At 36.4% G+C, this 27,962-nt stretch overlaps 1 protein-coding gene across 1 annotated transcript in view; it reads left to right on the plus strand.

Annotated features, from left to right (window-relative positions):
• The window catches only part of LOC123313104 (alpha-1,3-mannosyl-glycoprotein 4-beta-N-acetylglucosaminyltransferase B), a 174,188-nt gene that overhangs the window by 119,480 nt on the left and 26,746 nt on the right, over nt 1–27,962 (plus strand). The window contains exons 7-9 of the mRNA XM_044897834.1: nt 12,736–12,843; nt 17,774–17,967; nt 18,876–19,009. Coding sequence (XP_044753769.1) covers nt 12,736–12,843; nt 17,774–17,967; nt 18,876–19,009 — 436 coding nt within the window. The remainder of the gene's footprint in view (nt 1–12,735; nt 12,844–17,773; nt 17,968–18,875; nt 19,010–27,962) is intronic.

Raw genomic sequence — 27,962 nt, forward strand, 5'->3', positions numbered from 1 at the left:
CACACTTACCCACTGCGCTCAGTTACCCCGAATGACTCTATATCAATTTCTGGATATCTATACGGAGTTACTGTTTCAAAGTTTCCATTCAATTAACGAGATCTCTAAGAGGAAAGTTAATACATTTTCCACTGTGTCAATTTTCCACGATTTTCATTTCAACTTTTCTCATACTTGAAAACGCTTTACCCCTAATATTCACATCATTTATTAGAAATGAAATAAACATAGCTCAACACTGTTTAGTTAAAATAATGAAAGGATTTTGATTGGAGAAGTTACTCTTTTTCTTGCTTGTCGAGATGCAGAGTTCAATCGAATCATTTTCTGGATAGTTACGTACTCCAACTATTCGTTATTTACTCTACGAAATTACTGTGCTTCAACGTTTTGATTCAATTACTGGGATCGTATTAGAATATCTTCGAGGAGGGTTAATGGATTTTCTTCTTAACTAGACTTGTATGCATATAGGTCAATTTTTTAGAAATGTTCATTTCAACTGATAGCTCTCGGATTCGAATAAGCTTCAAGAAAGAAGAAGACTTCGAAACAAATTTCTCAGATCACTGATATACTTTTGAGCCCGAAAAGTCCTGGATTGTGAGTTTGTAAGAAAAGATTCTATTGTCCATAGCAGCAATCTGCTGCTATGTTTAATAAACAGATAGAAGCATCAGAGTTATTGCAAATAAGAAGGGTACGACCGAAAGAACATTTTTAAGACTATCTCCATTTAAATCAATTTATTGAATTAATTATATGAGGTGAAAATGAAAAGTCGCCAAAAAATTAATGTGGTGATTTCTTACCTGTTTTTACGTCCAACAATTTACTTGTCGATTTTGATGCATTTTAATCATGCTTGTGTCGCTTTACTAAATGAAAACATTTTCTTTGTAGAAATGTTGATCTGCGTAGGTGATTTAACATAAATGTTCGTTGTGTAAATTCATCTGTCGATGTTATCCATTTTCTTCCCACAAAATGATGGGTACAGAATGGCGAATGCGCGAGTTTTTACTTTCATATATCGCTATCGTAAACAGTTGAGTTTCGTAAAAAATTTCTCTCGAATGAACAGTCTTCAATAACTGACAATTATTTGAATACTGAAGAGGTGAATATCAATGGAATAGAATATATAAATTTCAACGGAAGAGTAATCTTCGATACAAGACCTGTTAACATTGTCATTTTTGACATGAGGCTTTTTAGATGCAAAGCAACAAATGCGTGGTCAGCTTCGAAAGGAGATCGAAATGATTAGAATAAAAATGAATAATCAAAGGGTTTAAAAATTTATTTTTTCCAATTCATCTAAGTAGGTATATTTTTTCGTTGGCGATTGTATGGAATGAAATAATTCAGGTCCCATAATTATCGGAATCGTATTCAAATTGATGAATTCCCTTTATGAATAATGTGTAATCCAAGCCATAATGAATATTGAATATCGTTTTTGTTTTATTATCACCGATAATGGTCGTTCATAAATGTACAAGAAATGATCATTACCTCAGTGAAATCCTCATCAATTTCTGTTTTGTTGCATATGGGTATCGAAGTATAGAAAAAGTTCCCCCTGTACTCAGACTTCTTTTCAGGACGGAGTGTACATGGTGCTTCATGAAAATTTCTAACGAATTTAGGACATCAATATCTGGGTTAATTGGAGTTCCTGTAGGCCCTTTTCTGGAAATGCTTCCTTTCCAAGATACAGGGCGTAGCATATTTTCCAATTGAATAACATATTCCTCGATATTCGGCAATCCATGGGAAAAATACTGGACTCTTTTATTCTAGATGAAGGTACCCATTTTCAACAAATCTTCTAATTGGAAAAACTTTCTGATGTGAAAAATTTCATTGTACAATTGCTCTCTACTCTAGTATTTATTTGAAGAACAAACAGTTTCCACCAAGTGCTGAATCCTTGAGATAAACGAAGGAACTTTTTTCGTTCTGAATTGAATAAGAATATTAGGAATGAATTCAGTTCTGAAATAGACATTGGCGTACGATATTTTTTCTCTGAAAACTATGAAATTCAATGCCAGTAAGCAAGCCATTGTAGTTGCTGAAGACGATAATAATCCAAGTTTTGATATTTCTTTATTCAGTCGAATTTACTTCCCCTCAACACCAATAGCAATAACTTCGTATTCACAAAATTTTTGAAGTTGCATTGTATTATTTTGATATCTGCGTGGAAGGGGCATATGTTTTGAGTAGTTGGTCACTCAACGAGTCAACGAGGGACGAAACTTTCAGAAAATTGACCATTCATTACTTTTCTCATAAAATTTCGGTATGGATCAAAAATGAGCAAGGGGTTAGACCCTCCTGAAATGACCTAATAGCGACTCTTTTTGAAAATCAGGATGTTCTATTACTCTTTTGGGATATGGAGTGCATAGAAATTGTTTTGGAGATTCTAGAAAACCAAAAAGTTGATGATTCAATACAGAATTGCACTCTAGAGAGCTCTCCGAAGTCAACTCAAAAATAAAAAGTGGAAATACAAAAAAAATTATTTTCTCCTTAACTGGGCCAGATATTTAGAATTTTGGTATAAAAATATAGGTTTTCGAACACGCTGAATCTATTGCGAGCATTTTCAAAAGCCTTTCTCCCTTGGTTTAAATTTTCATCCTGGAAATGGCAGTTTTCAAAAATTGCAATTTTCAATCTGCTATATCTCCTGTTACATTCGTCTGATCGAATTCGGATTTCCGGTTATAATATTGTAACCAGTCCGGCCCTTGCGGTCGGACCTTTCGAGAACCAGAGCGGTCGCGAAAGATTCCAGAATAACCGGGAATCTACCTGAATGTTTCCGGCGCCTATATAAGCCCAGCGGAGGAGCAGGTAGGGAAGTACAAGTGAAGTACAAGTACAAGTACAGTTACAGAGCAAGTGACTAGTGGAAATAAACAAGAGTGGAAATAAATAGTAGTGTAATAGTTACTTTGTGAGTTATATGTGTATTAAGTGTAAATAAATAATTTTAATAAGTTGGACGTTTTAATTTAGCGAAGAAAACGTTACATTGGTGTCAAGTGTGCGGTTCAACATCGCTCGAATTAAATAAATAATTTTGGATATTTGAAGTTCATGCCAGTGACCACAAGACTGCAGAACGCGATGGAGACTCAAGCGGTAATGGACTTTTTGCGAAAATTGAATGAGAAAATGGACGAGAACTCTTGTAAGTTGAATGAGAAAATGGACGAGAACTCTTGTAAGTTGAATGAACAAATGGTCCAAATGGAAGAAAATTCTCGAAAATTCAATGAGAAAATGGACCAGATTAAGGAAAATTGTAATGATGTGGTGAGTCAACTTACAGACAAATTGGACGAGAAACTGGAAACCATAAATGGAAAATTCGATAAAGTGGACGAGAGATTCGATATAGTGAGTGGAAAATTTGACGAAGTTGATGAAAAGTTTGACAAGGTTAACGGCAAGTTTGAAGAAATGGCAGGAATAATTGAACATCATTCCAAGTTGATAGATTCCTTGAAAAGAATGTCAAACAGAACAGATATTCTGGCTTCAACACCCTACAGCACAGCGAAAGCGGAAAATGACGGCGAAGGTAGTAGAATGAAGATCAAGCCTCCAACTTTTGATGGAAAAATACCCTGGTCGACATATCAAAAACAGTTTGAAGCTGCTGCCCTGGTAAACAATTGGAACGACAACGAAAAAGCCACGGCATTAATTATAGCTCTACGAGGAGAGGCACTCAACATTCTCCAGACGATCCCGGAGAGTCAACAAGCCTGTTACGAAGTTCTTACATCGAAACTTCAGATGAGATATGGCGATGCTCATCTGCAACAAGTATACCATGCACAAATAAAGAACCGAGTGCAGAAAACAGGGGAAAATCTCCAGGAGTTTGAAGCTGATGTGGCGAGATTAGTCAGGCTGGCTTATCCATCTGCTCCAGATAGCTTCCTGGAACAGCTATCAATCCAGACATTCGTGGATGGGATAAAGGATGGGGAAATACAACAAGCCCTGAGACTAGCACGCCCTAGAACTATAGATGATGCCTTAGCCCAGGCTTTGGAAATTGAGGCAGCGAAGCAAGCGTCGCATAGGGGAACCCTTCGTGTAAGACAAGAGCAAGAAACAGATCGATCTGTTGAGGAGATTGTCAGAGAAAAAGTCCGCAGAATATTGCTTGCAAGTAAAAAGGATGCTGTGTGCTGGAACTGCAACAAAAGGAGGCATTTCAAGCAGAATCGTCCAGAATTTGAAAGGGCTACAGCTGAGAAAATAAAAGGAGTCGTTGTGGTAGACAATGGCTCGACCGAAACCATGGAGCGTCCCCAGAATTCGAGCCATTGTTCGCGCCTGGAAGAAAAGATCGATTTGAGGCGGACCACCGTAATCGAAGACGACTGGCTACCTGAAGAAATTCAAAGAGCACAAGAAGAAGATAACGACTTGAAAGTAATCCTGAGTTGGAAGAAGAGCGGTAGACGACCTACTTGGGCAGAAGTATCCAGACTGAGCCAGAATGTAAAGTCGTATTGGGCACAATGGGAAACGCTGAAGATTGATGGAGGTCTTCTCAAACGTTGTTGGGAAAATGAAGATGGAACTGTGCAGAGACTTCAGTTGATTGTGCCGAAGAGCCGTGTGACAGACATTCTGACCAGACTACATAACGGAACTTCAGGTGGACATTTCGGAATAACCAAGACATTGGAAAAAGTCAGGCAGCGATTTTATTGGCCAAATTGTAAGAGGGACGTTAAAGATTGGTGTAGAAGATGCAAGGTTTGCGCTGCTGCTAACGGACCTTATGGTAGAGGAAAAGCACCAATGAAGCAATATAACGTCGGATCTCCCATGGAACGAGTAGCTATCGACATCGCTGGCCCCTTTCCCGAAACAGACCATGGAAACAAGTACATTTTGGTAGCGATGGACTATTTCACGAAATGGGTGGAAGCCTACGGTATTCCTAATCAAGAGGCAAGTACGGTAGCTGATAAATTGGTCAGAGAATTCTTCTGCAGATTTGGAATACCTCTGGAGCTGCATTGTGATCAAGGCCGAAATTTTGAATCGAAGTTATTCCAAGAAGTATGCAGCAAATTGGGAATTCACAAAACAAGGACTACACCTCTTCATCCACAATCAGACGGCATGGTCGAACGAATGAATCGGACCATGGGAAAACATCTAGCCAAAGTAGTTTCTGATCACCAGCGGGATTGGGATGAATATTTACATCTATTCACCATGGCATATAGATCTTCGGTTCAAGAATCTACCAAGGAAACTCCATCCAGTATAATGTTCGGCCGAGAAATAAGACTGCCTTGCGACTTAGAGTTTGGATGTAAGCCTGGAGAAGACGTAGCTGGGGAGGACTACGTTAGTAAATTAAGGAACAAGCTGGATTACATACATGGCAAGGTGCGCAATCAAATGCAGCAAGCAAGTGACCGAATGAAAATGCGCTACGACATCAAGGCTATTGAAGGTGGATTCGCCACTGGAGATCTGGTGTGGCTACATAATCCACAAAGGAGGAAAGGTTTTTCACCAAAGCTGCAGAGACAGTGGGAGGGACCGTATGAAATAATCAAGAGGATAAATGATGTTGTTTACCGAATAAGGAAGCTCCCCAGAGGAAAACCAAAGGTTGTCCATTTCAACCGATTAGCCCCGTACGCGCAGGACGAAGAAGAAGTACGTCTTGTGGAAGCCCCGATGCAAGGTAGCAGCGATTACCAGAAGTTTATGGATTGTTATGGCGAGACACGCGTTGCACGGTTCGGCGTTACACAGGAAGTACATCAAGATCTCTTTACCGTGTCTGAGGAATACTCTCTCGCTCATTGCGTAGCGGAGGACCTTCGTATGAGCAAAGGAATAGCCAGAGTATTCAGAAATAAATTTGGACGTCAGGAACAACTATTGCGACAGCAGCCAAGAATCGGGAAAGTTTTGAAATTGAAGGCTGAAGGTCGGTTCATTTATTACTTAATCACAAAGCAACATTCCTATCAGAAGCCAACCTATCAGAATCTATGGACGGCACTGCATAGCTTGAAAGAAGACCTTCAACGCTTTGGGGTTAGGAAATTAGCTGTTCCCAAGCTCGGTTGTGGATTGGACCAGCTAAATTGGCGAGTTGTGCGAAGCATGCTGGAGGTGGTATTTCAGGGGACTGGTATACGGATCCTGGTGTGCAGTTTCAACCCAAAGCAGGCCAGGGAGCCTGGAAAAACTGTGGAGTGCTACTTCCATCAGAATGGCTACTGTAGGAATGGTGATGACTGCAAGTTTCGCCACGGTCCTCGGAGAAATTCACTAAATCTGTTCTGGGACAGAACAGGCTTAAGGAGGGGACAGTGTAACCAGTCCGGCCCTTGCGGTCGGACCTTTCGAGAACCAGAGCGGTCGCGAAAGATTCCAGAATAACCGGGAATCTACCTGAATGTTTCCGGCGCCTATATAAGCCCAGCGGAGGAGCAGGTAGGGAAGTACAAGTGAAGTACAAGTACAAGTACAGCTACAGAGCAAGTGACTAGTGGAAATAAACAAGAGTGGAAATAAATAGTAGTGTAATAGTTACTTTGTGAGTTATATGTGTATTAAGTGTAAATAAATAATTTTAATAAGTTGGACGTTTTAATTTAGCGAAGAAAACGTTACAATATAATCAGCGTTTCCTTGGCTTTCACCCTAGCACAAAAACTCGATTTCGAAAATCTCGAGTTTTTGGGTCAACAATGAGTAAGGGGTTAAACCTCCCTAAAATGACCTATTTGCTTCACTGTCTGAGAATCAGAATGTTCTATTATTGTTTTAGGATATGGAGTGCATCGAATTTGTTTTGAACTTTCTATAAAACCAAAGAGTTGATGATTCAATAGAGAATTGCGCTCCAGAGAGCACTCCGAAGTCAACTCGAAAATGAAAAGTGGAAAAACAAAGAAAAAATATTTTCTCCTGAACTGGGCCAGATATTTGAAATTTTAGGTTTTCGAACACGCTGAATCTATTGCGAGCAATTTCGAAAGCCTCTTTCTGTTAGTTTATAATTTCATCTTGGAAATGGCATTTTTCAAAAATTGCATATTTCACTTGGGAATTCGTCAAGACCGAACGGGTTTACCGACATGGTTGAATTTCTCAAATTTATTACCAGAAAAATTGCTTTATCAGAATATGTATCACATTTAGATCTACGATAATTATCCTGAAAGAAAAAATACTCGAAAGCTGACTTTCGAAAAATTCCCAAAAAATTGCGTTCAGTTAAAACTGAAGCCAAGATTTATCACTACAAAGTTTGCTCTTTTAGTTTTCAGTATGTATCACGTTTGAAGCTACTATGAGTTTTCTGATAGATACCCAACTCGAAAGTTGAAAAATGGACAAATTAAAAATTTTATTTTCTGGTAACCAGTGTTAGATATCAGAAAATTTGGTGAGCAAGTATAGATTTTCGAACACGCTGAATCTATTGCGAGAGATTTCGAAAGCCTATTTCTCTCGGTTCAGATTTTCATCTCCGAAATGATATTTTTCAAAAATTGCAAATTTCAATCTACGATATCTTTTTTTATATTCGTCTCATCAAAGAGAGATTTCCGGTTATATAATCAGCGTTGCCTAGGGTCACACCCTACCTTAAAAACTCGATTTCGAAAATCTCGAATCTTTGGTCAAGAGACAAAAGTTTTTATGCATATCTATTATTATATTATTCCAAATAAAGTATTTTCCGAGAAGAAACTGATAAATGTAATCCATTTATAACCTAAGTATACAGAAAATTGACGTGATGAAAAACATAATTATTTCGAAACAAAGCATTTGCATTTTATCTGCTATTCTTTCAGAGCAACCAATAGCTCTTCTATTATTTGCTGGAGGATTATCTATTCATTTTGAGACAACCTGGAGTTATTCTAATCGGTGCATCATTTTGTTTTATTGGAAGTTACTGGCATACAGACAATTATTGAATTTCTGAAAAAAGTACCTCCCCGAGCAGGACTCGAACCTACGACCCCCTGATTGCCGGTCAGATTCTGTACCAACTGAGCTTACCGAGGGAGACGTGAGGATCCATCTGCTCAATCGAGAATTTTTGTGTGATATTTTTATTATGCACTTGTTTGATGTTCGATGCATGCACTCCTCTTGTCCCAAGAGCGGGCTAAACGTGACTCGAATTGACATTTGCCCTCTGCGCTCCTCTGGACCTCTAGACAGTTGCCCTCTTTCTGAATATCGTGCGACTCTAATGAAATCCTCAGTGTGAAAAATGCGGCTGTCCGAATTCACGCTAATTCACTCACCGATACAAAGGAATCGATACATGCCAATTTGCCAACATTATTATTGCCACACACATATAGGGCCCAGAGTTGGAAACAATGCAGTCCGCAGCGATCCGGTTGAGGCGCGTCAAATGGACAAAATGGCACTGATTGGATTGGATTCTATTTCTAACGGAATTTCTGTCAAATTGGTTCGGCAGGTTAACGATACACGAGGGAATTCTCGCAGTTCAGTGTCGTCTGGGTTATTTTTTGCAGCGCTCGGATCTCTTTTATTGTTTTAACCCAAAATCATAAACAAAAAATGGATTAATGTGATTTGGAAACAGTAAAAGAGATGCATATTTCGATAAATTTCACACCATCATCTATTCAATGGATATCCTTTGTTGAATAATTTTATAGGGGTTATTTCAAACGAAAGGGAACCCAGGAAATGTAGGTACTACACGTAATTATATGATGATCAAGCACATATACAATAGGTGGTAGTTTGAGAGATATACAGGGTGCGTATTTGACTCGTACAAAAATTTCAACAGTAGATTCTTGAGGTCAAAAGAAACACTTTTTTCCTTTACCATTTTTTCTGATTTGGCCCTGGTAAAAAGATATAGCCATTTTGAGTTTTCCTAATGAACAGTGCAAGCTCTGTGAAAACAAAATTACCTTCAGAATAACTAGCTAAATCTGTGGCACTACACATTTGTCTGTGGATCTTCTAAACGTTGTATTCAGCCAAAGTACCCAATTTTTGAAATTTCACATATACTTTCTGATTTTTGAACATCAAATTACTCGAAAACGGTAAATTATACGAGAAAATAGGACGAATACTTTTATTTTACAGAACTTTCGAATATTCATTAGATAGAGTCCAACTTAGTTTCAAGAATTTTTTGTATTTTTATGGTAGGTAATGGTCATAATAAGAAAACTGGAAGACGGGAGTGATATCTTGGGTTCGAAAAACATTCATCAAATGAATGAAAAACTATACTCCATTCAGATTTATTTTAGCAGTCGGTTGGCCATGAAATAATTTTCTCAAGTTTTTGTAACTAGAACGGAGTAAGGTTGGCACTCATGAAAGGTCGCTAATGTCATAACGCCGTTGCCATAACTAATATCAATTTTTATTACGAAAATGCCATAGAAATACCAAACGAAAAGAAGTCCGACTCCCGTACTAAATATATTGACAATGTTTGTAATCTATGATTTCTAGGCACTACAACAGCGCTGCTCCAAAATCGCACCGACGGAAATCGGAACTACTGCTCTGCGGCATCGGTCGTAGGTAGCGGGCCAAAACCTATTCATTCGATTTGAAATTTTGAACCCCAGTAGACTTTGCGTCGTCTTACAAATGGAACTATTTCATTCATTTGCAACAAAACTAAAGATACTACATTAGGTACAGATAAATCGATGACAAATTTGTTGATTGAAAAATGAATCGTGATTTTTTTTCAAGTATTGAATTGTAGGTACAAAAATAATTAAAATTGAAGACTGAAATTACCCACCGTGGAACTAAAAAGGTATACCACCTAATAAAACGACTGCATTGCAGGAGGTGTTGTAAAAGTATTCAAGTACAAATTATTGGAAAATAAAATAAGAGCAGTTTGGGAAGAAGCGGAATTTTTATTAAACCTTAAACCATATCTCTAAGGAGTTGCTCTGCAGAAAATGATATTGGTTAGGAATATAATGACATAACTATTACAGTAAACCAGAAATGAATTATAGGTATTCTTGTAATTGCTCCTGTTGACTGGATATTCGAAGTCTTCTCTTCGGTAAACTCTCTGTTTCTTCTGGTAAACCATTTTCGATAAAAATTTGTTGAAGGAATGTTGAGTTTTCAAATACTGAAGAACTTATACTTTCTTCAGCCATCGGTGAGCAGACAAATTCCAAGCTTCATGATTACACAAACATAATTATCAAAAAACCAATCACTTACCACTAAAGCAAGAAACGGAACTAGAAGAACGTATATGATTCACACTAGTCAAACAAATTAATGAAAAAATAAGAACATTTCTTGGAAAAACTTCGCCAAAAGAAATCTGTCATCAGAACAGTATTTCATAGATTGAAAATCTATGTAGGATTTCTATCAAAGATATTATTTTTGATTTCTATAGTAACACGACTCGACTCTAGCTCCCCAAAGTAATCGCACCGGCTGAAGGGCGAACTAAAGCGGTTGCATTTCTGCCTATATAAGTTGGAAGGGGTTGAAAATGCCGAAAGTGATTGAAAAAGGCGACAGGGTTTCAGGAAGTTCTATTTAGAATTCAGGTCCTCTCATTCAAATAGTTATACCCTGATATTCTAAAATCCACAATACGTCAGACGGTAGCGAACATATTCAATGTAAGAGAATTTATATAATGTTTCATCTGAATCTAAACGACTTATATTTCAGCTGAGTATTACCACAGTCAGAAAGATTGTAAATGATGAGGATGACAAAGAATTTCCTTCTATTGGGAGACTCAAAAAAGTGGTGGCATTTGAGAATTTTATGTTTGAGTGAATTAATGCGCAATGTTTACTACAGGATTTTCGATGAATGTCATCGTAGAATAAGTTTCCGAAAATTGATTTTTCTATTTTTCATTTGACTTGTCCTCCAGATTGTAAATGTCCTAAGGTACCAATAAATACCTTATTATTATTATTATAGCAATGCATTAAGATGAACAGCCACAAATACACGCCAGTTGTCTGTTAATTGTTTATTCATGTGAAATTTTTGTTCAAAGGTGAAGTTCATCTTGACTTGAAACTTCCTTTAATTTCTTTTACTTATATTGATGCTAGATGATGTTTGTTGAAGAATTAAACATTCTTGTAACTATCTGTTAAATCCTTCGGGATGTTTTGACAAGCTTCATAACCCCACATTTTCGTACTATACAGAGTGAAATGTGTCAAATTTCCATGGCTAACCGAGTGCTAAAATAAAAGTGAATGGAGTATATATTCCGAAATTCATTTCATTCGATGAAACCGTTTGTGAGAGAACTAAAAATGACATTTATTATGGTTCTTCATCAGCCTGTATCTTTAAAAGCTGATTCGGAAAAAATTGAAAAGAAAAAGAGTGTTTCCTTTGACCTCAAGAATCTACTGTTACAATATTTGTACGAGTCAAAGACTCACCCTGTATAGTCCGGACCTATAAAATAATTTTCTTGCATTGCAAAACTTGTTTAAGTGATATGAAAATGGCATCAAGAGAAGTTTCTTAAAATTGTTTTTCACCACTAAGGGCCACCAAGCCTTTTATGAGACAAACATTATGAAGCTACCTTCAAAATGGCAACAAATCATAGAATAAATCGGTGGATCTCTGACCAAAATCGCACAATCCGATCCATGCCATTGTCTTTGAAAAAATGGTTTCCTTCTACTCCAACCTATTAGTTACACCTAGCAATTTCTCAACTTTCACACCTCCTTCTCGTAGACTAGTAACATTTTTATAAAGTATTTTTGGCTTTATCGTTTGGTGAACAACTACATGCGGTATCTCTACTATTTGGGCGGCTCTGTATACACAACTCTTTCCTGGGCAACTTACAAAATGAATGTTTCAATAACAACTACAAACTCTCCCCTGTATCTCACAAAATTCAGATGATATTTCTACATAATATCAAGTTTCCCAAGCTCGTTACGATTTTTGAATTATTTCTTGAGTAAACTATTCCATCATGTATTTATTCAGAAAAAATTGTACCAGTTTTACAAGTTTATTCACGAGATATGTTATGTGGGATTGTAATATTAATATGGATAATTCACTCGTTATTCAGTACGACATTATCCTTCACTATTTGAACAAATTATATGATCCATCACTCATGAGTTAGAATCAATCGAAAAATGAATAAGTAAACATTCACCCTTTTTGACAGCCAGAACATAATAAGTATCACGATTTCAGTTTTCCATCAATTCTATTTTATATTCATCATTTTGCGTAACTTTGTTAGTCATTAATTGATTTCGGAAGAAATTTATCCACAAAGGAATAATTTGGACAACGAGTATAGAGAGAATTCAGTTTGAACTGTTACCAACTATCAAATTGCCAATTTCCTTCCAGTTAATGATCGCCATGACATTTCTATGATACTTATGGATCGATATGAATATGTATCCGTATAATTAACTGAAGAGACTTTCCCATCCATCGAAAATCGTTAATGATTCCAAATTCAATTATAATGTCCTAGAATTATTTCCCAAACTTCCGAACGAAACCTCCCCCGTTTCCCAACAACCCCAAACCCTATCTCTTTGTTTCCAACTCTGATGGCCATAAATATTTCAACCAAATACAAACTCATGGTCCGTACTCAAAGGATTATATTTTTCATTTCAGGATTACTGCAAAAGGGATAAAGCTAAACTGTGGATTCACTATAAGCCGTCCCTTTTCCAGCACATAGGAACCCATTCATCACTGAAAGGAAAGGTTCAGAAGTTGAAGGTGAGTTTTGGATCAATAACAAAAAACTAATTCACAAAAAATTTTCATTGGAATTTAGTTGAGAATATTTAGTACCTAGATGATAACACAGTACCTACTTACAACAAACTTTAGTGTGCTTTCTTCAACTTGCCTCCAGTTCCAGAATTACAATGAACTCTGTTTCTTGTTCAAAGCAATTTGTCATCACCAGAAAGACCTAATTTATCAAAATCAAGAAAGGACTCATCACCAAACATAATCGTATGGAATTCTCCAGAAGAAACTGATTCATATCAGTTCTGTGAATTATCTGGCATACAGCTAATATGAAATCTATTGTGCATAATAAACTAACCTATTGAACGGTACATTTCATCTGGAAAATTCGCCAAGACCAAATTTCCTACAACATTCACGAGTTCGTGTGAATATAAATGACTTCAAGATAGACAATGCATGACAAAAACAGGGCCAAAGCCTGTTTTGCATGCGAATGACGTTATATACGAAGTTTGAAACTGGCTTAGTTCATATCAAACTAACTTCGATGTATAGTCTCAAAGTTGGGTCTAGGTTAGCTTACATCCATTGAACCCGTCTGGTTATTCGTCCTTTTATATTGTTATGACCAAAAGACATCTTTGGGGAGGGAATTCGGATGATTTATTGAGTCGCGTATAGAATGGTTTGGACGTTGGTTAATTTTCCGCAGTGAAACTATTTTGCAGGATTAATATGGTATTTGAACATTTTTCGGTACACCACTGTATATTGAAAGATCGCCTACAAAACAGCGATATCTGTACAGGGTGGTCAAAATTCGTTGTATACTGAGAGGATCTCGAAAACTATAGCAGCTAGAAAAAAACGCATAACACATTTTAGAACTTTTTCGGAGAAAACCGCAGCCTCCTACGATAGTTCGTTTTTAAGTTTGATAATTTCGTAAAGTTCTTATAACATTTTTGTCTTTGAAGTTACAAATCTGAAACTAAAACCTTCTACAGGCACTTTTTTGCGTAGAATCCACTGAGGAGCTCAAAAGATTTTTTCATTTCGAATCATTAGGTGAGGTGCATTTTTTCAAATGCAAACTTTTATTGAATTTGTTATTTTCTAATTGGAATGAAATCTTTTTTCAGATTCTACGTATGAAAGTGCCTAAGAAGGTTCAAGTTTCAGATCAGTCACTTCAAAAACAAAAAATTTATGAGAACTTTTCGAAATCGTCAAAATCTCAATTTTTGTTAATAACTCGAAATCTAAAAATGATAGGTCGATTCTATTTTCAGATTTGAATTAGTCATGGAAAAGGAGCTCGAGAATGTGCCATCCGTTTTCTTCTAGCTGCTCTAGTTCTCGAGATCCCCTCAGTAGACAACGAAGTTTGCCCCCTCCTGTACAGATACAAATTTTATGTGGATGTTTTAAACTATACAGGGTGAGTCTTTGACTCGTGAAAATATTTTAACAGTAGATTGTTGAGGTCAAAAAAACACTTTTTTCCTCACCATTTTTTCCGAATCGGCTCGGTTTAAAAGATACAGGCTGTTGAAAAACCATAAAAAAATGATATTTTTTGTTCTATCTCATAAACGGTTTTATCGAATGAAATGAATTTCCGAATATAGTTTTTCATTTATTTGATGAATCTTTTTCGAACACAAGATATCACCCACGTCTTCGAGTTTTCTCAGCATGACCATTTCGTACCAAAATTACCAAAAATTCAAAGAACATAACTCTTGAAACTAAGTTGGACACTATCTAATAAATATTTGAACGTTTCGTTAAATGAAAGTATTCTTCATATTTTCTCGTGTAATGTGCCGTTTTCGGTTAATTTGATGTTCAAAAATCAAAAAGTATATGTGAAATTCCAAAAATTGGGTAGGTACTTTGGCAGAATTCAACTCTGTGTAAAAGATCCACAGATGTGTAGTGTCACACATTCAGCCTGTTATTCTGAAAATAATTTTGTTTTTCCCGGGCCGAATCGGAAAAAATGTTATGGAAATAAAAATGTTTTTTTTGACTTGAAGCATCTACTGTTAAAATATTTGTACGAGTCAAAGATTCACCCTGAATTTGTGAAGGTTTTAAACTTTTTTTCTGCAAACGATTCATTTGTTTTGTGCTCTAGCGTCAAATAAGATGTGACATTGAAAACAGAACACCCTATATTAATGAATTCTTTAGAAAGAAGTTCTAGGAATATATGTTTTGAGTCGGTATAGGCAACGGCGTAGTTTTTGTATAATTCGCATTTGATTGTCTTAGTATACGTTCTGAAGAGCTCCATTATTTGTTTGTCATGTCTAGAGGTAGAAGGCAAGAAGATCTTCGACAGCTTACTGAGGCTGGTTTATCCTTTAGAGGAAAAGCCACGAAAATTCGCTCTTTTTCCAACCATTTTTTTTAAGCATGTATCTAAACCTAAGATACAGGGTGATTCAATTATTGGGACATAGGCTAAGGGCAGATTGTTTGGACCAAAATATGGCGATAGGATCAAATATACCTCGATAAAATATAGCTGTGGAAAAAGATAGAGGGCGTTAAAGTTGATTTTTTTTTTGTTTTTTGCTAATAATTTCACTGTATATTTTTTCATCCGTTTTTTAAAAAAGCACAATTGAACAGTTCAGAGCATTGGAAAGGATTCGAAGTAACGATTTATTTATTTTATTTATTTATTTCGACATAATTAAAAACAATGTAACATAAAAAGAATAAACTTGAATTAAATGTCCTACGTGGCCTCCTTCGACTTCTATGCCTTTTCTAATTCTTTTAATAAAGGACTTTCGAACTTCGAAGAAAATATTATTATGTCCCCTTATGAAAAAAATCAACTTTAACGCCCTCTATCTTTTTCCACAGCAATATTTTATTGAGGTATATTTGGTCCTATCGCCATACTTTGGTCCAAACAATCTGCCCTTAGCCTATGTCCCAATAGTTATGAATCACCCTGTATGTATACAAAAAATTGACTTAATATATTCATTAACACTGGCTGTTCTGTTTTTTGTCAACGATAACACCATTTCGTTGTGACCGGTCTTTAAGTGTTGAGTCTGTAGAACTCTCAGAACATGGAATGGAAAATAAACATTCCAAAGACTGGAGTGAGATAGTTGCTTAGTGTTGCCAATCACAATTGAGACATTTGACTCGGGCATCATTCTCACATCAATTTTCAGTACGAATAGATAGGAAGTAGGTTTAATTTTTCAATATAACACCACTGCTTTAGTGTCGCGCTATATAGAGAAACATAGAATGTGTGTTCATTAATTTGTAGCACTGAATGTCCATTTCATGTATCTACATTCTAAGGTAGGACAAGCATGCTTCACTATAATCATCGAAATCACAACAATGCTCCATTTGAGTAAACCACAGACGCTCATGAGCAAACTTCGAACATTTCAAAGCGAAATACCCTTCCAATTAATTATTCCGTATTCCAGCATTCAAACTTAAATTCCTATTGTTTCAACGTTTCTGATGGTTTCATAGTCGGTTCCGAAAAATATAATGTTCTACATTCCTTCTGACGGATATATTCCACTCTGCTGAGTCCTCTGAACAGGACAATGTGTTGTAATGACGTTGAATCCGATTAATTAGGATACTAATCTCGATTCAACTACAGTGCAACCCCTACAGAGTCTGGAATTATATTGTCGGCATATTTAATGCCCGTACGGTATCTTAATTGTCCACGGTTACTCGAACTTTGGTATTATCGGATCGTCGATGGGAGTCAGTCATCCGATGATTGGTATTCGTTTGATGGTGTAGTTTTGGAGCATTGCGTATATGGACCATTGATAAATGAGAATCGGCCTGCCTGAACTGCTCATTTGATGGATTTATTATGGCATATTAGGTTATCATCTCTTATAAAAGATTCACTTCAATGAAGTATTCTGCCAATAATCTATTTTGAGATCTACTCGTATCCTGTATAGTTGAGGATCCCAGAGTTCTAAATTAGGAGGTAAAAAAATTTGTTTACGAACTTGTCATATTTTCAGAGAGTATGTAAATTGAACCCAAAGGAAGCTACTTTAGGTGAGACTTACAATTTGTACGTGACTTAAGGTCACAGCGGTCATTTGAAAATGTAAAAAAAAATTGTTATTGTTACTCGATCTTGTCAGATTTTCATACAGTTCGTTAATTTCGTTGAAGCTTGCAGTCCAATTTTTCACGGTCGCATACAAAGGACAATGGGTATTAAGCATATCTTAGTAAATCTGCTCCTCTCTTAACCCTTTTGAATATAGGTACTTGATGATGGTTCGATACTCCAGTTTTTCGATTTTCACAATTTCGGTGGACATCTTCTTTCATTAAATTCATTGCGTAACTCTGGTTTACTTTTTTGATCTCAAACTTCACACTGACACTTCTGATGAGTTGTTGTTCGTTGCTATGGTAACGCAATATTTTTTTATGCATGGAACAGGTCTAGGCTAACTAGATATCAATATACCCTCGTATATAAGAAAAGACTTGGACATCCGGATGTAACCCATATTTTCTTAGAAAGCTCCACCCCTAATCTAAAATGATACAATTTCTTCTTCTCCAATGTTTCCTATGAATATTGCATGCAGGAGCAATTTACTGAATATTCTATCATTTCCTTCAAGCATTTCTAAGAAAGAATTCCTTGCCATTGTTGCTTCTGCAAGAAATACATTTCCTGCCTGTAGAATATAGATTGTTCTATGCGTCGAAAACATAAACCTCTATTTTTCATTTCCTCTCTAATAACGCCACTTGGGAATCAGAGAAATACAAAATATCTTATTTTTTAATCTGTCATTTAATGATTAATAGATTCTTGACCATGAATAGAAACCTACTTGTTCGATATCAGTTAAGATTTGGATCCAGTATAAAAGACTGAAGTGTTTGCTTTATTTTTCAGGATAGACAGTTCGGAAAAGTACCTTTGTTTTTTCCTCACAAAAATCCAGAAGCTGAAGTCACCACTGGAATGAAACACTATAAGCAGTATACCCTGGAGAACGCCTACTTGGGAGAAAATTTTTTCTGGGGACTTTTACCGTCGCCAGGAGATCAACTCATCTTCAAGTTCGTTAATCCGACGTCAGTTAAGAGGTGAGGTAGTTTCAGCAATTTTGAATATCAACTTCAAGACAGAGCAAGGAAAAATCTTATTCTTCTTGAGATAATCTGTGCTGTCCTCGTGAAGTACAGCTTTAAGAATATCTTGAAGTGTGAACCCTTGAGTAAAGAGACAAGCGTAGACACAATATTTACCAAAAGAATCAGTCTCTACTCGTTAAAACGACTCAACTGATAGTGTTATATCCATATACCAACCATATTTTTCTGATAGAGAATTCATGAAATGTAATGCTCCACCAATTAGCTACCAACGCGAAATTTTCATCATTTCAGGTTTCGACAGACCGAAAACTCACTTGAACGTCTTGTCTTCGAGTCTAGTGCTCCATCCTCAAGAGTTTTCCACACCGTCATTAATTTCGACAGCGTCTTCGTAATATTCGGCTTTGGGTTTCAGCTTCAAATTTAAGTTTTTAGGTACATTTGATGGTTCATTGCAATATTGATATTCCAAAGTTAAGAGCTCTCAAAGATTTTTTTACAGTATTTTGAATACCAAGGACTCACTATTCAATTTTTCTACTATATGTTAGTTATATAAAATGAAGAATTAAGAAATGTCGTTAAATTAATGCGAGCTGGTCATGAAGCATCGCAGGAATTTCCAAAGAGGATGAAACACAAACTGTAGGCCGGTTTCGGGATAACTGTCCCTCATCAGTGGAGTGCAGTGTTACACATCTCAACCGGGGGATGGTGTCAAAATTGTGGGCCCGCCATGAGTTATCCATTTACAAGACGTCCTATTTTTCCATCTCTCCTTCAACGCCATATGGTTAATTTGACGTCACTGATTTAAACCTAGAAAATCATATCGTCACGTCGGATGCTCGCATTGCGAAATGAAAGGAATAATCGTCACGTCCTCTTCCTTCCAGATTCTTCTTCAGGAGCGGCAATGTCGAACATCCGGCAGACAAATTCTACAATACGACCGTCGAAGTCCTACCATTGGAAAGCAATCAATATGGCGCCAATATGAACGTGACTAGCGATGGTTTCGTCATAGTGGGTGAGTAGAGCGTTCCATACGAATGTAACGGGTTATAAAACCAATTCTATTGCTATTGGTTTACCATCAAATTCATAATTTTTCGACTCGATCTTCGCAAAGTAGGTTATGGAATTCTGACAGTATTCGTAAGTGGTGCTTAGAATTTAAACAGATATCTAGACAAACTTTGAAACACCGTCAGGTTTATTAATAACATGAAGCAGAATGTCAGATGGCTCCACTGCATGTAAATTCGTCAAACGTCAAACGTACAGGGTCCAGGATGTGGATAAAATGATACCTGCGGGTAGAGGACGTTAGGGTGGTTCAAAAAAAATATGTTTTATGTTCAGTAAAAGCTTCTCGGTTTTCGAGTTATTCGACATTTTCGAAGATTAAAAAAAATTACACCCTTTGCCAGTCTTGTAGGTGACAAGACCCCAAATGAAGGAATTTTTGCAATCTGCTTTTTGGATAGTATTCCAGGATAGATGCGCTGTCGAATGTAATATATGATTTTCGAGGTGCATCCGTAGTCTTTTTTCAAACAAATATCTATTTCAAATTTCCTGTTTTGCTTATTTTTTCCTAAATTTAACCTAGCGTGCTGTAAAAAATAAATCATGCCTGTTTCACTGAGATTTTGAAATGATATAACTCGCTAAATTTCCAGCATTAAATACGACATAAATTTCTATTACAATGTGTCAAGGCCTAGTATATTGTGAATTTTTCTTTCAATTTATTTTCAGCAACTGAAATGAGACATGCAAGCAAAATGAAGCAATCATTGATGAGAAGGTGTAGAGCATCTAGTAGAGCTTTTGAAGACCACTTTGAACAACTTTTGTTTCGTAAAACTCAATTCAACAAAACGATACTCTCTTTCTGAGTTACAAAAATGTTGAAAATTACTTTATTACTTGAAATAAACTCAAAAATGTCGATTCAATAACTGTGGGGTTTAATAATGAAAGAAATACGATACATAATAACAATTTTAAAATATCGTTTGTTAAATTTATTTTTACAAAAGATGTTTGAAGTGACTATCATGAGCTCTACTACACCTCCTAATGAATGATCGCTTTATTCGGCTTACATGTCAACAATTTCAAAATAAGTAGGTATCATTTTATTGAATTAAATTTCACAAAAGGTGTTCAATATAGCTCTAATACCTCTAATACTCGTACATGCTCTACACATTCTGATGAATGATGATTACTTTATTTCGCTTGCATTTCTCATTTGAGTTATTAAAAATATTGAAAAAAAAAAGGTTTACTTTAAACTAGGCCTCGACTGATAGTAAAAGGAATTCATTTTGTATTGAATGATAATGATAAATTCCCATCAGGGAATACAGAGAGTTATACCATTCCGGAATCTCAGTGAAACAGGCATGCTTTTCTCATTTTGGAACTCGGGTAACCATATTATTTATCACCCCACGCTAGGCTAAACTTGGGAAAAAAATTAGCAAAGCAGAGGAAATTTGAGTTAGACCTTTGTTTGGAAAAAGACTATACATGTGCCCCGAAAATCTTAAATGACAATAATAAGGATTAATTCAGATGCATACCACCCACTGATATAAATATCAACAAATGTTACGATCTTAATTGAACTAGCCAATTTGCCATCATCAGGGCCCCAAATGGAGTACGCTCCATCGAAGAAAAGCAGATACTGCCCATGGTTTCGATCTCATTTGACCTTGTCAGACCAACATAGCTTCTTCTCCGATGGAGAACGTTTAGAATTTATGGACTCTTATTCAATACTGGCAAGCGCTACTGAGTACTAAACAGTAACACAGAGCGCCACCCAGAATGAAACGATATCCGATTCAATCCCTTCCAGATAGAAACCCAGACGAGGACAATAGCACATGCCCCATATTTTCTCCTTATTATTGTATTCATTGCCTTCCCGTTTAGGCGTGATCATTCTTGATTATCATAAATTACATTCGATAGCGCATCTGTCCAGGAATACAAAAAGCAGATTGCGAAAATTCCTTCATTTGGGGTGTTGTCACCTAAAAGAGTGGCAAAGGGTGTAATTTTTTGTCAATCTTCGAAAATGTTGAACAACTCGAAAACCGTGGAACTTCTACTGAACATGAAACATATTTTTCTAAACCGTAACTTCCTCTACCCGCAGGCATCATATCATCCATTCATTACGCCACACCCTGTATACAGGATGAGTCTTTTACTCGTACAAATATTTCAACAGTAGATTCTCCAGGTCAAAAGAAACACTTTTTTCCCATACTATTTTTTCCGAATCCGCTCTGTTCAAAAGATACAGGCTGTTGAAAATCCATTAAAAAATTATTTTTAGTTCTATCGTACAAACGGTTTTATCGAATGAAATTAATTTCGGAATATAGTTTTTCATTTATTTGATGGATCCTTTTCGAACACAAGATATCACCCACGTCTTCCAGTTTCCTCATTGTGACCATTACGTACCATGAATATACCAGAAATTCAGAGAACCCAACTCATGAAATTAAGTTGGACGTTATCTAATGAATACTCGTTAGGTTTCGTAAAATGAAAGTTTTCTTCATATTTTCCCGTATGATACGCCGTTTTCGAGTAATTTGATGTTCAAAACTAAAAAGGATATATGCCATTCAAAAAATTGAGAACTTAAACCGCATGCAACTCTTTTTGGAAGACCCACAGATGTGTTGTGTCACAGATTTAGCTAGTTATTCTGAGGGTAATTTTGTGGCACAGCTCATTATGAAAACTTAAAATGGCTATATCTTTTTATCACGACCGAATAGGAAAAAATGGTATAGGAAAAAAGTGTTTCTTTTGGCCTCAAGAATCTACTGTGAAAATATTTGTACGAGTCAAAGACGCACCCTGTATACAGATGGATATGAAAGTTCAGGGTAAGTTTGACATGAAACCCAGGACTTCCAATATTCCAAACAAAACCTTAACGATATCAATTTCGTCGCAAAGTTCGTAAAACATTGATTTGGTCCCTTTTCTTCCTGCTACATTCTCGAATATCCTACATGTCATATTTCACAGCAAGATATATTCCATTCGGTCCTCAAGAAAAGTAATTCAGCGGGCTCATGTTTTACAGTTCGGTGTTCCGGCATTCCGTCAGATAGTTGAGAAAGTAGGGAGAGTCCTCCGGAACGAAATAACCCGGGAAAAACAAGTTGTATTCCACCAATTCGGCGTCGAGTTATAGCGAAGTTTTCGCTCGAACAAACAGAATTCCCGTCCGACAATTTGGATCAGTTTACCTGGAGGAATTGAATTCCACGTTTCATTTCATGTTTTCCCCCACTGTCAGATCATTTACATAATTCATGCAACGATTCGCAGGAAGGAAAACAAGTGAGGAGCTTACCATCCACTTCTGGAGTTCTCTTTGACGTTTAACGATTCGCTTAACATTTCGCTTAACTTCTCCGCTCGCCTTTCATTAAGAGAGATTTTCTATTCAATTCAATTCGCCCCACGTTGTATTTTCGGCAATGTCGCTTATTTTGCAGTTGATGGATTGAGTTTGTAACAGGTCTTCTGATAAAAAGAGATCTAATTATTAGGGGGAGTCCGGGAGACTTCCTCTGGTAGGAGACTTGAACCACCTCAAATATTTCAATTCAAATTTCGCGCAACCGGTATCGTAAATAGCTTGCGACAAACACGTAACAAGGCACAACTAGTGGCGGCTCCATTTTGGCCGCCATCAGAACAGTTCGGGAGTGAGAGGGTTGAACGTGATTTTGTTGTTAGGAAGTAAGAAATTGAATAATTTTTGTTTGTTACACTGTCTGAAAAGTTTAATAGGTGCGTGGTGTTATTTTGTTTTATTGCTTTCATTCAATAATATTGTTGTACAAACGATGAGCGTTTTTAATAATAGTGGTAAAAGTTTCAAGAAAACATCTGTTGAATAGACTTAAAGTAGTGCAGGAGACTTGACCCACGCTATGGTCGGGAGACATAATCAGTGGTCCAAGTTTCCCGCACTGAGCTTAGATAATAATTTGCATCAAAAAACAAAAATTGAATAATAGAAATAAAATAATAAGGATAAAGGCAGATGCATACCACCCGACGATATGAATATCAACAAGTGTTACGATCTGAATTGAACTAGCCAATTTGCCATCGTCAAGGCCCCAAATGGAGTATGCTCCACCGAAGAAAAGCAGATGCTATTGTCTTCGTCTTGGTTTCTATCTGTAGAGGATTGAATCGGACACCGTTTCATATTGGGTGGCGCTCTGGGTAAATGTATAGTACCCAGTAGAACTTGCCAATATTGAATAAAGTTCCATCAATTCCAAACGTTCTCCATCGTAGAAAAATGCTATGTTACTCTGATGAGGCCAAATGAGGCCGAAACCATGGTCAGCATCTGCTTTTCTTCGGTGGAGCGTACTCCATTTGGGGCCTTGACGATGGCAAATTGGCTAGTTCAATTCAGATCGTAACACTTGTTGATATTCATATCGTCGGGTGGTATGCATCTGAATTTATCCTTATTATTGTATTCATTGCCTCCCTGTTATTAGACGTGATCATTCTGTAATAGAAATAAATATAAGAAAATATACAAAGGTTCAAAAATGTAAAAAACATCTCGGAAATAAGTGAGAGTGACTGAAATAGAAAATATGTATTTCATACGCTGATACAAGTGATGATGAAATCCTTGACATAGAAAATCGTTGGTCATTGGAAATTGTTTTTTTTTCAATGTTTTTTCTCATAAACAAACTTATGGTCATGTCTCTTTCGCCCCCTCTCAAATTTTTCCATGGGTAAGGGTGACATGAGCCAATTGTCGGTTCCTAAAAAAAGAATAGCTGTACTCAAAATGTTCATCTCACCATCTCTCTACTAATATCTATCGTTACCTATTTGGGGATGATATCCATTTTTACAGATATCTACAACTTAAGTGGCTTCAGAGTGAAAAGAGCTTCAACTCTCCAGGACTCCCCATACACTCAATCTTTCTAGCTATCGAATTGGAGTTTTTCAAAAAAAAAATATCTAGCTTTGAGCCCATTCTATAAACAGATAATTTCTGAGATTTAAAAGCAGCGTTGCCACATTTTGAAAATGAACCATTTTTCCTTTTTCTTGAAATTGGACACCATTGTTTTTCCAGAGGTGGCATATCTCATTATGAAAACAATGGCTACATATTTTTATCAGGGCCGAATCGGTTTAGTATAGAAGTGTATTTTTTAACCTCAAGGATCTACTGTTAAAATATTTGTACGAGTCAAAGACTCAGCCTGTATATACTTCAGCAACGTTATTATAGCAGAATACGTACTCAACTTGCACAAAATACGTTCATCTCTTCAAAGTATTAGTCATGAAGAAAGAACATCGAACTTATGGTTTATTTCCTTTGAAAATTTCAAATGTTTAATCATCGAATAGGCATCAAAGCCATCTGAAGAGACATGTCAAAAATGGAGGTTATTCCTAGACCGAAAACATAAATATTTCACGGCTTAACATGGGGTCAAATGTTAAATAGCCTTTTATTATCCTAAACAAAACATTCAATGAACATGCATGAACACTATAACTAACTCAACAGAAATCTTTGGAATTTGGTATGTTGAATTACGTTTTCTTTACTCTTTCAGGTCGTTTTTTTTTTTTAAACGATTGGGTTCAGAGCATTTATATAGTACCTTATTTTTTTGACAATCACGCCAAAATATTTAGAGAATTAGATTTTTAGCTACAAATTTGCATCTTCAGAGAAGATAGGGTAATTAAAAAAAACAGTATATCAAACAGCATAGGTGTATGATCTAATACTTTTAAGAATAATGAAAGACTACTATTCGTTAGAATTAAGCTCCGCCTGAATACCAATGGACGACAACCAACAATACAACCTTCATGTATAGATTGATGTCGTATTGTTGGGTATAAAAACTCCAGATCGATGGCTAAGATCGATTCTATGGATGAAATCAACCAGCTGATAGAGATTATGAAGCTCGGTCTATTCTGCTGTAGTATTCGCTAGAATTAGATGCTCTACGAATACACCTTAGAAGTTTAGAAGTGCTAGCTTAGAGCTAATAAAGACGTTTAAGAGTTCATTGTCTTATTACTCATATCCCTTGTGTGTTGGAAGAATTACCTAAATATCACGATAACCCCAACACACATTTCGGAAATTTCAACAGAACGTATTTTCAATTTTCATTAGAAAACATTCTGTAGATTTGAAAAAACGAATAAAAACTGAATTTCTCGTGCGTGGAAACAAATTTTGTTCCTATGAGTCCTGCCATCACGACTCATGACTCCCAAAATCAAACGTTTGTACATAGCTATGTGGGGCTAACCATAGCCCAAGCTTCACCTTCCAATTGCCGCCATTAGGAAGAAGGAAATATATTCACTGATAAAGAAGGCTCCTTTCTGAAATTCCGAGAAGCATTATCTTTCTACAGATAGAAATGAATAGACCGATGAAAAAATGAATAACCGAAAATATCTCGGCACTTTCATGCATGAAGAGGAAGCGTAACATATCCCTGCTGCACCTTGGAGCAGAAACTCATCTATTATCATCCATCCGCGTGACACAAACCGTGTTTTGATTCGATTTATATTCGAACCGTATCCACAATGATATCCACCCCCAGTTTGTCGACCGTTATCTCACATCAAATATTGTGGCAAAGCTTGAATGGACTCTCCACTATGAATTACAGGCCTGGGTATTGTGCCAGAAATATCACGTCTGTAGACCTCGCCTGAATAAAATTGAAAGGCAGATCGAGGCCTTTGTTCGTAGGCGGCTTTGTTAGATGCGCCCCATCCCTCTAGCGGTTTCCTCAATAAGGAATCCAGTAATTATTGCGATCCCTCGCGAAAAGAATCCCTTAATGTCTTCTCTGGAGAATTAAGAACTGATGGAAAACGCCGCGTGGTTTCATTGATCGGTTATTTCCTCGAAACGAAGTAATCTTCCAGAAACCCAGGGTCGGATCCTCATTAGGGGCTATATACGAGCCAAAAACATGTAGAACAACAGTTTTTGTTGATTTGGAACGGGCCAAGCGAAACAAAACTAAAAACTGAATTACCTGCATGATTTTCACCTGGAATACTACTTTTTTCATTATGATCATCGACAGCACTCCAAACCAAGAACGTACGAATTAAATATCACGAAAATGTGTACTGTGGTTCATAAGTTATGATCAATTGAAAAGATGAGAAAAAAAATCACCCTGTACATATTTAATCTTTGGATAAAGAGCATACATAAAACATAAACATAAAACAACAATTATAGCATGTGTATAAGATACAGTTTCAGCAGACGTTAGCATAACGGGGTACCATAAAATTTTTGTTTTTACCCCTTTCTCCCCGTGAGTTTAGTGGATTGTAAGAAATTAAACTATTTATAAAATAAGCTGAGATATTTGATATTGAAGGGCATTTCGTACCTCAAAAATTGATCCTTTCCTCGAAGAGAACGAAAATCCAGGGAGTCTTCTCCAAGTTACCAGAAAATAATATCTAAAAAAACAAAAAAAAAACAAAAGCAGAAAATTGTGAGATAAGAAAATTAAATTATACTATGTCAGATTGACCTAAAATTCACAACCCTTTGATTCTTATAGGAAGATCAAGCTGTGTATAAATTTTTTGCACATGAGCACTATTAATTAACCCAAACATGGCAACAATATTCAGCCGTCAAAAAAACCAAAGCTGGGGCTGCCGTTCGAAGATTAGTTGCATCAGCACCCCATGAAGTACCAGCTAGTTTATGCAGGATATTATTCCTTGTTTTCGACTTTCCAAATGGGCTTTGAAATTCATCGAGGAGTCCAGCTTAACTCGTAGATTTTGGATTGAAGTTATGTTCCAAAAAGGAATTACTGGAAACTACGCTCAATTCTCTATATTTTTGATGAATACTCAAATGAAATCACGAAACCTCGGCTTTTTATTTGGGTAAGGACGCAAACGCCACTCAAAAAAGTAAAACCGGAAAATTTCTGAATCTGTAGATAGATTATTCTCTATGCATCTAAAAACGGAAATACTGTTATTAAAAGTTTTGAAAGCACTATACAGGGTGAGTCATGTCTCGTACAAATATTTCAACAGTAGATTCTTGAAGTAAAAAGATACATTTTCTTCCTTTACTAATTTTAGTTCTATATCATAGACCTATAAAATATGGACAGGCCCTGAGAGAGAGAGGTCACGAGTAGTACGTTAGAAAGAGATGGACATATGGTAGAAACTGTCAAAATCATATGTTTATTGTTTACTGTTCAGCTACTGTGTTTTCAATCGATATTTCATTCTCCTCACAAGCAATTTAGCAGAAAACTAGGTTTTTAGAATCGACTGCTACATGCTAATAAAGCGAAAGTGATTTATTTTTGGAAATAATAGACCAATAAAGGAGTTTCTTTGTTGTTTCATGTATGTACATATAGGACATGATTTACAAAGATTTACAAGGAATATACCTAGTCTACTTTCTATATTTCATAAGGCCACAGCAAGAATTTGTAGAGGTGACTTGAATTTCGAGATAGTAGATACATTATTGAATATTATAAAGAATGTTGTTCTAAACGAAGTAGTTACATATGTACCATCACATTCTATTTCAAGGCATGTCCTAAGAAAATAGTTAAATCCAATCTGGATTCAATATTAGGAAGAGAAGGGATGTGAATCATTCAGTAAGCCGTGTGACATCGGCAAACTCAAAACTCAATATTTTCTGTTGATCAGTGTCACAGAAATCTAACACTGGAAAGCCACACGATAAAGAAACAGGGGTAGTAAAATACAGTGTCCTTTATCTATGGTAAAATATTACTGCCAGGAGTGCCAGAGAAGGGCAACTAAACCACCTGATGGAGAACCTATCAAAATAATTGAAAAAAAAATTGTGA

The sequence above is a fragment of the Coccinella septempunctata genome, chromosome 1, assembly GCF_907165205.1.
Source record: "Coccinella septempunctata chromosome 1, icCocSept1.1, whole genome shotgun sequence".
NCBI lineage: Eukaryota > Metazoa > Arthropoda > Insecta > Coleoptera > Coccinellidae > Coccinella > Coccinella septempunctata.